The 13,627-nt window shown below is 38.5% G+C and overlaps 1 protein-coding gene across 4 annotated transcripts in view; it reads right to left on the reverse strand.

Moving 5' to 3' along the window:
- The window catches only part of LRP2 (LDL receptor related protein 2), a 196,825-nt gene that overhangs the window by 62,722 nt on the left and 120,476 nt on the right, over positions 1-13,627 (reverse strand). For all 4 annotated transcript variants that reach the window (XM_027589417.1, XM_027589418.1, XM_027589415.1 and 1 more), the window contains exons 36-43: positions 11,148-11,361; positions 9,786-10,019; positions 7,689-7,877; positions 4,007-4,927; positions 3,709-3,874; positions 3,168-3,326; positions 1,756-2,045; positions 807-1,010 (exon numbers count right to left, since the gene is read on the reverse strand). In XM_027589417.1, coding sequence (XP_027445218.1) covers positions 807-1,010; positions 1,756-2,045; positions 3,168-3,326; positions 3,709-3,874; positions 4,007-4,927; positions 7,689-7,877; positions 9,786-10,019; positions 11,148-11,361 — 2,377 coding nt within the window. The remainder of the gene's footprint in view (positions 1-806; positions 1,011-1,755; positions 2,046-3,167; positions 3,327-3,708; positions 3,875-4,006; positions 4,928-7,688; positions 7,878-9,785; positions 10,020-11,147; positions 11,362-13,627) is intronic.

Below are 13,627 nucleotides of genomic sequence, written 5' to 3' on the forward strand. Positions count from 1 at the left end.
TCTAAAGCAAAAATGGCTGCAAAACAGACTGCGTGCAAATGAGATAAACTTTAAATTAGATTAAACAAAATTCATTGTGTACCTTTCTTAAGTAAATTAGGTATTTTAGGCAAATGTCAAAGTCGCTTCACTTCTCTACCATCTCAATTTAGAATTTTATCCCAATCCCAGAAAAGCATGCAAATACAATTTCTTTGGGGAAAATAAAACTCTTAGCCCCTACACAGTCTATTGGAAAAATGTCGCTAACTTCTAGTGTTTTACCTACCCCATCCAGATGGAAGCTGAATACTGAATGATTTCAATAAATTACTAATGATCCTTTAGCTATGAAAATTAATAAAACGATAACAATCACCTATTAGAGCTCCTAGTTCCATACTAAGTCATGCTGGATATGCACCAAGCCCCATGCTGTGCTTTTTTATATATTGTTTCCCTCAGTCCTCACAAAACGCCTAGTAATAGCTCCACCTAACAGATGAGGTATCTGAGGCTCAGATAGGTTAGGTCACGTTCCCATGGCTGCACAGACTAAAACAGCATAGCTAGGATTTTAATCCAGCACCTTTGCTCTTAACCACTACAGAGATGCTTTCTAATAAAGCATCATACACTACTCCCTGGCATGTAGATCAGCTTATATGTGATTTAACACTCTGTGTTCTTGGACTAAATGTTTTCAGTTCTAACAGGACACATAGGCACAAAATTCACACCGATTCACACACAGCAGGACTCTGTACCAAACACTTAGCGTGAAGACAAGTTTACTGCCTGACAAAAGCTCCAAGAGTCCAACTCACCACAGACACTTTCCAGCTCATCACTGCCATCACCACAGTCATTATCATTGTCACATTTCCATTGCTCCGAGATGCAGTGCCCATTGAGGCAGGTGAACTTGGAACTGTCACACCGTGTACCATTGTCCACGATGCAATGCTTTTTGTTGTTGGCCAGATACCAGTGGCCCTCATGTGGGCACTGGCACTCAGCACCATTTGGACCTGAAAAAAAAGTTGGCCCAAAAAGCAAAAGATCTGTGGAGCAACCATTCATAGTCTCTCTTCCAGAACAGCAGTGGCAGTATTTCTCTATTAAAGGCACTCTAAGACAAGCCATAGAAACTCTTCCCATCAGCCTCTCAACTACTCTGTGTCATTTTTCCATGAAGACCACCCACCAACTCTAATAAATGTAGCTAATTCACCCTAATCTTTAACAACTAGCTCTTGCCTACACTGAAACAATAGAAATGATTCTCCCTTCTTAGCAGCATCTGTAAAGCAATACTATCAAAAGATACATCTTCCTGGGACTCTGCTACTATCTATAAAGCAAACTATGAAAAACACAGTATCACACTGAAAATATCATGAGAAATATTTCAAGCTATAAATAGTACCTCCCAGGTGGAAGAACTAGATCCTTTCGTATGGGAGGTAAGCTCATTGATGGAATTTCTATTCAGGTCATGAAGTTTGGCAGCCGAAGACCCCATCTTTCTTTCTACTTCCACCAAGCTTGAGTTAAAATTGCCTTCGTAAGAGGGCTCCATATCAAATAGAAAAGAAACCTGTCAAAGTCTTCCTCTAAACCTACAAACTCCCAAATCTATTTTATGAATTACCCTAAAATCAAAGAGAATTTGGATTTTTTTTTCCCTGTCAGAGCTGAATATCCCTCAACCTTCCCTACCAATCATCATCATTATTACTCTACATGATTCAATCTTCACAGGCAATGCCTTACCTGGTGCACAAATATGGCTGCAGCCTCCATTAAACTCGCTGCAAGGATTGCTACACTGTTGCTGATGGTTCTTCACGACAACGCGAATACCATTAGGCCGGAAGGGAAAACTCATGGTCATTGCCATCTGACCTGACCCATCATATTTGTTAGCTCGGTAAATTCTTTTCGTATTCCAGTCAGTCCAATAAATATACTGGCCATAGAGAGTCAAGCTAAAAGGGTGAAAGACTGTGTTGACAATGACCTCACGCTGTGTGCCCGTTAGAGTGCTGCGTTCAATCTTCTGCCTAAAGTGAAAGAAAAAAGAAAATGTTGGAATCCAGAAAGAGTAAGTGCCTCAAATGGAAGCCCAATGCCTGGGCCTAACCGTTCCTTTATACAAACCCCCAACATTCTTTTCAAAAGCAGCATACGGCTGAGGATGATGGGAGGTCTTCATTTGCTTTTGAAACAATGGCCTATAAAAATCATTGATTTCCAAATATTAATAGAACCTATAAGTAATCCTACAAAGGGTACCAGACCAAAATTAGAAAATGGAGAGTATCATGAAATAATACACACAATGCATGGAACTCAGTGTTTGGCACACAGTAGTCAATAAAGTGTGAGTTACTTTTTCCTTCCCACTCCCCTAATGACCTTCTTGATTTGTCATTTACCCAGCACCTCGAGGTATTTACCTATAATGATCCAAATTTAGACACTAAACATCACTGCTTGCTTCAAATGAGAAGACAAAGATGAGATTGTTAGCTGCTTAGTGTCACAAGCAGAAGATGAAAATCTTAAGAAAATAAGCTAAGTAAGTTAAGATTCCTGACATGAAGACACCAGCAATAATAAATGAAATCATCTCATCTTTTCAACTATTCCATTAGGATGATTGGAATGTGAGTAATTTCGGGGCTACTTGAAGAAGTTATGTGTAAAATTAGAGTTGACAAAAGTTTATAAGGAAAACACTATGAAATTGGCAGAGAAAAATCTATTTGAGAAGATGACCAATAGTCAAAGACTAAAGGAAAATGTTTTTAACTGAAGGCTAAAGCCTTCAGGAAACTTAATATCAATGTGCATTTAAAAGTTATCCACATTTTATGTTAGTTACATGGGGCCTGGAGATTATAAACTGAGTGATTACATTTGTAATTACAATTGAAATTAACTCATCTAGTAATGTATCTTTAGATGCCTTCTAGTTCACAATTACTCAATCTCATGATAGATCAACTTTGACAGGTACATTTACCAAGCTAAAATATAGTTCATAAAACTACGATCCTACATTTTTGGCCATATCTATTTGGCATATTTATATTTTCATCACGTTATGCAAATCCCTCCTCTGAAAGTGAAAGCAGGAACTCTTCTTATCAACACCCACAAAAAATAATGAAAGAACGTACAGACTGGCATCTGCCCAGTAGAGAAGGTCATTCTCGTGGTCCAGAGTGAGCCCATTGGGCCAGACCAGGCTGCTGTTCACAATAGGTACCCGGAAATTTCCTCCCAGTGTGGCTCTCTCAATTTTGGCATTAGTACCCCAGTCAGTCCAGTACATGTACCTAGTCATCCAAAAGGAGTCATAATTAATTCACCACAAGGAACATCATAATACCTTTTAGTTAAGAAAGAATGGCAGCCTTCTTTAACTGCAAATCTCATATTAATATGGCAAATGAAACCCACTCCATTCTCATCTACACAACTTGCCCAAAAGGGCTTTACTGAGTGAGAGCATTAATTCCTAGTATACAGCCAACCTTTCTAACAACAATAGGAGTTACTTCCCCTTCAAAATTACTCATATTTTTTCACTCTTGAATATATGGCTACAGAGTTTCAAGCCCATGAAATGTTGGCTGTCTATGAACATAACCTAATTTCAGGCCCCAATTCTTCCAGAAATAAGCATATAGAAATACGATAAATAAGACCATGGCATACCCTCGGCAAGGATCTAATACAATTGCTCTTGGCTTTGATACATGGGCTATCACAGTACGCTGAGACCCATCCTCAGCCATGGAGTTAATTGTCTGGTTGGTGTAGTCACTGTAATATATTCTTCTGTTGATCCAGTCAAACGCAATGCCATCAGGATTCCCTCTACCTGGATGCATACCAACACACACACACAAAGGCATTAGAGTCTCAAAAGGCATTTTAGAACCACTGGGTCATCCACATGTGTTGATTATGTTGTGTCAACTTCCAAGATAAGCTGCTCCTGGAGTGCCCTTACCTGAAATAATGGCAGTGGGAGATCTGGTCCCTGAATTTAGATTGACATATGAAATCTGACCATTTCCAGATGCTAAAGATTGTGTGAAGTAGATTCTGTTAGTTATGCCATCATAGGCCAGGTCTACAGCAACTCTGTCCACACTTATTGCTTCAAAAGGTGGGCTATGAGCCTCAGGATCCAAGCGTAAGCTTCTCACGGTATTCTCCAAGGCAAAGATGAGGAAATTTTCTGTGGGAATAGCACAACTCTTGCCATCACTTTCTAGGGTTCCAAAGGCACAGCCACATTTTGGGGTGTCCAATCCAGGCAGAGCAAAGCAGAAATGGGTGCATCCACCATTATTTTCCAAGCAAGGGTTATTGTTGACCTCAGCTGGTGACCGGGGCTGAACACTCTGGTCGAAGACAGTCACATCTCTTAGCCAATTGAGATTGTCCCTTATCACTGTTGGTGGCTCACTGCTGTCTGGTTCCTTGCTAGCTTGGAAGATTTTTTTTAAATTCCTGTCTACCCATATGATAGAATTTCCAAAAACAGTGATGGCATAAGGAGTTGGGTAACGACTGCCATAACGAATGACTTCAGATTCTTCTGCCTCAATACCAATCCTTGCAATTATATCTAAAGAATCATCAACCCAATAAACGTAGCCATTGCTATGGTCTACTGCCAAGCCCCGTGGTGTGACAATGCCTTCTGATACAAGCACAGTTCGATTGGTACAATCAAGAAAAGAACGTTCGATCTTTGGGCTTTGCCCATAGTCAGCCCAGAAGAGATATCTATTCTTGGGGTCTACAACAATATCCCTGGGCCTATCTACAGTGGCTTTAAGGAGAATACGGCGGTAAGTGCTGTTGATCCGCAGAACTTCTATCAGTGTTTCAGACACGAAAGCATTGGTGAAATAAAGATTTCCTGCAAGAAAATGAAAGAACATGCTGATAAATGCAAAACCAAGAAGGAAAAAGAGGGAACCTTTTCAAATTCAGAACAAAATATATAAGGCTGAGGTTTGGGTCAGTAAAGGTTATCTCTTACAAGATAATAAATGTCTCAGTTTAGACTTAGAAAAATAAGTATTTACTCTTAGGAACCAAAGAAATTGTTTTGGGGTGCCTGGGGGGCATCCAACTCCTGGTTTCGGCTCAGGTCATGGTCTCAGGGTTGGGAGATTCAGCCCTGTGATGAGTCCTCCATCAGGCCCCATGTGAGGCTCCACACTTAGTGGAGAGTCTGCTTAAGAGTATCTCCCTCTCCCTCTGCCCCTCGCCAACCCTCACACACTCTCTTTCTCTCTTTCAAAAAATGAATAAATCTTTAAAAAAAATTGTTTCTTCAAATTTAAAGAGAAAGTGCCTGTCCTCGGCTTCTAAAGCAGATTAAAATTCATAGCAAACGTCATAACCCACCTGCTACTGAAAAAAATTTTTTTAGAATGTCCTTCCTCTTTCACATGAATGTTTAACATCTGAATCTCCAAACACCCTAATACACATTATCATGGCATAACTTCTACTCCCAACATGACGAAAGGAGCAAAGAGGGAAAGCCAGCAGCTTCTCAACTTATTATCGATGTCATCAAGCACTCCTTGTGCTTAGTATTAACAGTCTAGTCCGACTGGTGTAGCTATTTTCATCACATGGACCTTCTAAAGCCACAAAACAAAAACCCATTGGTCTTTGGACGTTACAGAACGATGTAAACGCTAGAATACGGTAGAATACACAATGGTGTGAAGACCGTGGAATGAGTAGAGAGTGATCCCATATTGATTCCATGTAGCCAAAAGCCTATTGTTGAATGGTCAATTCTGCTACCAAGGTACATCTATTTTGTTCCTAGGTCTGAGTCAAAATTGCTCTGGAGAAATCAGGCCAATATGCAATATGTTACTGATCTACCCTTTATATATTCAAATCCTTTCATCCAAGTTTGGCAAACTTTTTCCCTAAAAGGCCAGAGAGTAAATATTTTAGGTTTTGTAGAGCATATGGTTTCTTTTGCAAGTACTCAGGTCTGCCACTGTAAACATGAAAAGTAGCCATGGACAAATGGGCACAGCTGTGTTCCAGTAAAACCATATTTACAAAAATAGGCATGGTCCAAAGGTACAATTTCCAGTTATAAAAAAATAAGTACTGAGGATGTACAACATAATGACTATAGTTAACACTAATGTATGGTATATATGAAAGTGGTTAAGAGTGTTAATCCTAAGAGTTCTCATTACAAGGAGAATTTTTTTCTTTTCTTCTTTCTTCCCTTTTTATTGTATCTCTATGAGATGATGGATGTTAGCTGCGTCTACTGCGATAACCATTTCACAATATATGTAAATCAAACTATGATGCCGTATGTCTTAAACTTATACAGTGATGTGTGTCAATTATTCCTCAATGAAACTATGGGTGAAGAAACAGCCAGTGAGCTGCATTTGGTCCATAGGCCATACACTGCTGACCCCTGCGCTTTAGCTATATTCTCAGAAGTAATATAGTAATTTGTAATCAGAAATGGGATTTAGGAATCCAATTAGAGCCTTTTCTATGATATTTAATATTTACAATAAACTCTTATTGTAGTACCTAGATTTTCATAAAAATTTAAAATTTCTAAATGATGTCTACTTACCAAACTTGATTAACACACAATGATACCTGTTTTTATAGAGTAGGATCATATTCTCAAAATTATAATACATTCAATACATTTGTTTCTCAGTGTATCATTAAATAAAAACAAATGGTAATTTAAAATTAAGTACATGACACCTAAAACTAATATTACACTGTATTTAACTGGAATTTAAATAAAAACTTTAAAAAATAATAAAAATAAAAATAAAAAAACAGCAGGTGATTCTGCTATGCAGGAGTGGGAACATGTCAAGTCAATGTGAGGATAATTACCAACCAATTCAATGTCTTAGCACATCAAAGGAGAGACTGGGGTCATGAAGAGGCAGGGTTCATGGGAGCTTCAACAATGGTTAATGAGGGAGTAAGTCAGTGATGAGGGGTTCTGTTACTACCTAGAGATTTTATTTGTATTCCTAGAGTTGTTTACAATATTAATATGCACATGCTGTGTATGCCATTATTTAAAAATAAGAAATAAAATTAATATAATTAAGGACATGAATCAATACAACTAAGTTAATGTAATACTGGGTCAAGCATTTCAATATAATTACAATAAAGGAAGTGCCTAATGATCAAATGATTTTTATATATTAATAAGATAAAGCAATTAATAATTTGTCAACTAAAATTGCTCAGCTTTAAAATAAATGATTGTCATTTCACGGTTCACTTATTTTAATATCCTTTCCTCTTTGAAAATTTAGACATTTCTAATTTAGAAATTAGGTGCTAATCTAAGTGAAAAAAATCAACAATTTTTCTAGCCATTTTGCCTACAGTTTTGATTATGTTCATAGTAGAAGAAAATGAATTAATTGTTATGACTCTATCCACTGAAACACCTTATCATTAACTTAATAGTCATATATCTTAGTCTAAAAGCATAATTCAATTTATCTTAAATAATACCAATAATTGTCTAGGAAAATAGATTTGTAGCACATATAGTGTTAGATTAAACTTTCAAGCATAAAATAAAATGCAAAATCACAAAAAGACTTCTCAATAAAATTACTATACAGTTTACCTACCTGCTACCCAATCCACTGCAATACCCCGAACTCCATTTTCTCCTATCCCATGTGTAACGATGTTTGTAAAACCAGACCCATTGGGTTTGATTCTACGGATTGCATTACGAGATGTCACAGAGCTGCTAAAATCACACCAATAAATAAAGCCAGAAGATACGTCAACATCCACATGCAGTGCATTTCGTCCTGAAACATTTTAAGAAAAGATCATTAAACAATGCTCTGAGAGCTTTTACATTACTGCCCTTCCTCTCAAACCATCATTCCCAACCCCCTGCTCTGACCCTGTCCCCGTTACAAGATAAAACTGTTTCTCAGTTGTAATGAGCACACCCAGCACTCAGATCTTGGTTTCTAAAAGGCATTTCCCACTGGGGTGCCTGCATGGCTCAGTCGTTAAGCGTCTGCCTTTGGCTCAGGTCATGATCTCAGGGTCCTGGGATCGAGCCCCGCATCGGGCTCCCTGCTCCGCGGGAAGCCTGCTTCTCCCTCTCCCACTCCCCCTGCTTCTGTTCCCTTTCTCGCTGTATCTCTCTCTGTCAAATAAATAAATAAAATCTTAAAAAAAAAAAAAAGGCTTTAAAAGCCATTTCCCACAATAAGGAGAACTGTCTCCTGAGAAAAACAGCTGATTATGAGTTTGGGAAGGGAAGGTACAAGGCTCAAGGAAGCACTCAAATACTTGGGATCACATCAAAAGAATACAGGTACTCATTGAATCCAACAGGGCATCTACTTGGCCAAAATGAATCCAACAGAACATCAAGAGTAATTGTGGTAAATGTTTATAACACACTGAATTAAAAAAGGAATAAAAACTTGAATCCGTGATTACACTGCACACCTGAAACTAGTAAGACTAAATGTATGTATATGTATGTGCACACACACACACACAGATGGAGAGTTCAAATGTGTTGAAATATTAACAGTATTTGTATCTAGGTGAACAGCGTAAGGATGTTCACTGTACCTTTCAACTTTTCTGATTTGAAATTTTTCAAAATGAAAAGTTGGAGAAAAAATAATTGATTTTATAGTATCTTTACAAGACGGTAATTTAGATATGGGAAAACCAAGAGGAGTCATAAGTACTTGTGAATATAATCATCAGTCAGAAGCATGTGTGGTGCCAGACTCTCCCTGACTCCTTTCACTCTATGTATTGTCATCTCTCCTGACCATCTCTTACCCCTTCATTCCCTTCACCCTTTTTCTTCCCTTTCTATCTTTTATTTCTATCATTATCCTGTGACATACCCCTTGTAATGCTAGTAAACATTTGGTTCTTCCTGTGGTAACATACATCTAGAAATCTCTTGGTCATCTAAGAAGCAAGTGATCATTTTCTATGTTACAGTATACAGACATAAAATACTGCAAAAATACAGTTACTAAGGAGATTCTAATACTGTCAACTCATTTATTTCAACTCATCAAATACATATTAATAAACCAGATGATGGACTACTTCATTACTATTCTGAATAATAGTCTAACCTTGATCCCAAATCTGCATTAACTGTGCTTCTAAACACCAACTCTGTATACTTCTTGCAATCTCATGCTACATTCCATCTTGCCCTAGGCCCGTCATTCTCAGTGTGGTCCATGGACCAGTGACATCACCATGCCCTGGGAACTTGTTAGGAATGCACACTGAGGGTTGCAGGAGGGAGGAGGGTGGGGGGATGGGGTAACTGGGTGATTGGCATTAAGGAGGGCACGTGATCTGATGAGCACTGGGTGTTGTATGCAACTAATGAATCACTGAACACTACATCAAAAACTAAAGATGTACTATATGCTGGCTAATTGAACTTAAAAAAAAAAAAAGGAATGCAGATTCTCTAGCCCTATCCCAGACTACTAAATGGGAAAATCTGGAGATAGGGCCAAGATCTGGGTTTTAACAAGCTCTCCAATTCTGATGCACACTAACATTTGAGAACAATTCAAGGCAGAGCCAGTTTATCTCAAGGGAAAGACAAGCTTTACATGCTGAATCCAAACACGGAGAAATGCTTTATGGCACCAAGAATTCAACATGGCACCAGACAGAGTGAAATCTTACTTCTATTGGAGTTGGCATACCTTGGCCCGCCACTGGCACCATGGCTTCCGAGTGATCTGAAAATTCCAAGCTAAAGCCTCTGATTATAGACAGCATTGAAACAACAAGAAAAGAGCTATATGGAGAACAGGTCCACTTATCAGGATTGAGTTTCAATCCACTGGCACAGGCACACGTGAACAATCCTCCTGGTATAGGCAGGCAAATCTGCTGACAGGCATTTGCATTGTTGCTACAGCCATTGGAGGATGCATCTAAATGAAATCAAAATTAGTTTATAACTTTTGACCTCACACACTTGACACTCCATCTCAAATTTCTTATATCGGGTTGCCAAATAATTCACTATAAAAATCAGTAACAAAATACAGTACCTGGGTTAACAACATAAAATCAGCATTGAAGAGACTTACAGCTTATACAACTAACACATAAATGGTACCACAACTATTATATAATAGAGAATGGAATATCAATTTTTTTTTCTTCCACAAATCATACAGGAATTAGAAGAAGTAGGGAGGTCAATATGCAAATTCTAAATTTTTTTCACCCTTTTGACCTATGTACTGGTATTTAAGATTACATTAGTTTAATTATATGATCAGCAATGTGATGGCCATTTGATTTAGAATATATTAAATAAGAACATATAAAGGTTTTTTCCCACATGCAATAAAAACAAATGCCAAGTGACAAACCTAGGTTATAGACAGCAAACAAACTGTATAATAAACTTTGGTTAGAGACTAAAAGCTATAAAATATGTCAAAACTAAAAAATAATCTCTAGATCATAATGCTAATTTAAGGGGCAAATCAAAAGTTATATTATCTATAAAAAATGTTGAAAACAGTAAGTATTCTTTTTAAGATTAAAAATTCTATCCTGTTAACACTTTCCCAGCAGGTACCCCACCAATGTTTACTGACCACCAATGTGCCAGGAACTCATCTAGTTACTGGATATAGAGCAAAAAAACAAGACAGACAAAATGCCTGTCCTTATGGAGGTTACACTCTAATGCGAAACAACAGACAACAAACTGATAGATAATATGTCAGGGACTGCTATGAAGAAAAGCAAAGTAAGGAATTTAAAGTGATGGGGAAAGAATGGGAATAAGCTTACTCTGAAGTCAACCTGGCCTTTCAGATGCCAGACTAGTCTTTGACAATTACCCAACCTTAAGACAGGGTTATCATTTTAAAAATGGTATTTGAATATCATTCAAATGATATTTGAATTTGAATTTGGGTAATTTCAATTTGCATGTGGGTGTATGTACATGGGTCTGTGTGTGGGCATGTATTTATACATGTAGATGTGTGAATATACATTGTACATTCAAGAATGTGTATGTTTCAGTGACAAATACTTACCATGTCTGTGGTAAACTCGAAGACCCCTCAAATTTGGAATATTCTCTCTCAAGACTACTTTGTTGTCCCCAGTGGCCTTGTCAACTCTTTCAATGACCTCATAGTGTTCATCAGTATAATAAAGGAAGGAATCATAGACAGCAATTCCCCAGGGATGGGAAAGATGGTTTACCAGGATCATTCGATTTGTACCATCCACGTTTCCTCTTTCGATCTAAAAGATCAGAATTGTCATTATTGACTGATTCATGGTGAAATGAGAGAAACATTTAAAACATTCTTTCTCTCTCTTCACTTAATGTGAAATATCCAACATATAGTGCATCAGTAGTTTAGGATGTAGAGTTCAGTAATTCAACAGGGGGATATAGCACCCAGTGCTTACCACATCACGGACCCTTCTTAATTCTCATCACCCAGTTACCCCATCCCCCCACCCACCTCCCCTCCAGCAAACTAACATTCTCTTAATAATAATACATCCCATCTATATAGCACTCTATCCTTTACAGAGATTTTTCATATCTGTTTTCTGATTTGATAGTCACAATTACATGGAGCAGTAGGTCAGGCAAATGTCATTATGCCCATTTCACTGATAATGAAGTTGCAGCTCAAGTAAGTCAATCAACTTTCTCAGATGGCATGGTGAAGAAAAGGGAACTAAACCTCTTTAGTCCCTGCATGTGATATTCTGGACAAGGACACACATTTAGTGTCTAACTGTACACCACTACCCAGGAGTTGACTGACCCTGCATTTAACATCTTCTCCAACAATTTCTGCAATGGGACTAGGAAACATGTTTCATTCAATAACAAGACAGCAAGATTTAAATGGGGCAAAGGGTGGTGCTGTTTTATTAGAACAGATAACAAGTCTTAGTCAAAATGACTCTGATTAACTGGAAAAGAACTCACACAAATGGAGTTCCTAATGGGAAATGACAAGTCTGCTTCTGGAAGAAAAATAAACTGTAGACATAGCTGGTTTGATTTCATTCCAGAAACTTGTCTCAAATGCCTCCTCTGTGCCCAGATCTGAGCTGAGTACTGGAGAGAGAGACAAATGAGGTTTGGCTCACTACCTCACTGGACAAGGAAACCCAGCATTTACAAGAGCAGGTTATGCCCTAGAAACTGACAGAAGTCCCAGAAAGCTAGAGCAGAGGCAAGGTAAGCTTGGAGGAGACCTTTGCCGAGTGACCAGGACCAGATTAGCTGGCCAAGCTCAACCTAAGTGTCTGGAGTTACTCCCCTAGGCTGAGCAGTGATCGAACCTATTTGTTATGCATTTTGAAGACATGTCCCCATCATGAAAGCAAGGTTTATTAACGACAGCCATCATCCGATCAAGGTTCAGCATGGTGGAGGTGGCACAGAAAGGCTGGACCTGAGTGAAGAGGAGGAGGAAGAGGACAAACTGCCAGGATTCTGTGATGATTAAATAAGGACATGCTCATGAGAGTGAGGGGGAACATGAGGGTTTTAACCTGGGAGAAGAGAGAGAGAGAGTCACACCACCAACAAGCCCACACATTCAGGAGGGCAGAGCAGATGCAAAAATAGTAAGGAAGAAAGGTGGTGGGCACTATCTGGGACATGCTAAGTTGTGTACAGAAATCATACCATGTAGCAAGGGCTCCCTCATCATTGCATGCAGACATCAAAGTCCACAAAGTGCTTTCACACATCATTACTTATTTTTAATCCTCTAAGTTTATCACCATTACAAGTACATATTAGGAGTGAAATTGGCACCGTCAAACTGAAAACAAACTGAACATCAAACCTACTGCGCAATATTATGGAGACCATCAATGTCGAAAACAGATCTGAAATCACTAAGATTTAAAAAGCAGGGAAGAAAGGATACAGACGTAGGAAAAAGAAGGGGCACGTGCACCCCAATGTTCATAGCAGCAATGTCCACAGTAGCCAAACTGTGGAGGGAGCCAAGATGTCCTTCAACAGATGAATGGATAAAGAAGATGTGGTCCATATATACAATGGAATATTACTCAGCCATCAGAAAGGATGAATACCCACCATTTGCATTGACATGGATGGAACTGAAAGGGGATTATACTAAGTGAAAGAAGTCAAACAGAGAAAGACAATTATCATATGGTTTCACTCATATGTGGAACGTAAGGAATAGAACAGAGGACCATAGGGGAAGGGAGGGAAAACCGAATGGGAAGAAATCAGAGAGGGAGACAAAACATGAGAGACTCTGGACTCCAGGAAACAAACTGAGGGTTACAGAAGGGAGGGGTTGGGGGAGTTGGGGTAACCGGGTGATGAGTATTAAGGAGGGCATGTGTTGGGATGAGCATTGGGTGTTATATGCAACTAATGAATCGCTGAACAATACAACAAAAACTTATGATGTACTATATGCTGGCTAACAACATAATAAAAATAATAATAATAATAATTTACAGGGATTCATTTACTACCAAACATTGAAAGATCAAC

Source organism: Zalophus californianus, chromosome 3, assembly GCF_009762305.2.
Source record: "Zalophus californianus isolate mZalCal1 chromosome 3, mZalCal1.pri.v2, whole genome shotgun sequence".
NCBI lineage: Eukaryota > Metazoa > Chordata > Mammalia > Carnivora > Otariidae > Zalophus > Zalophus californianus.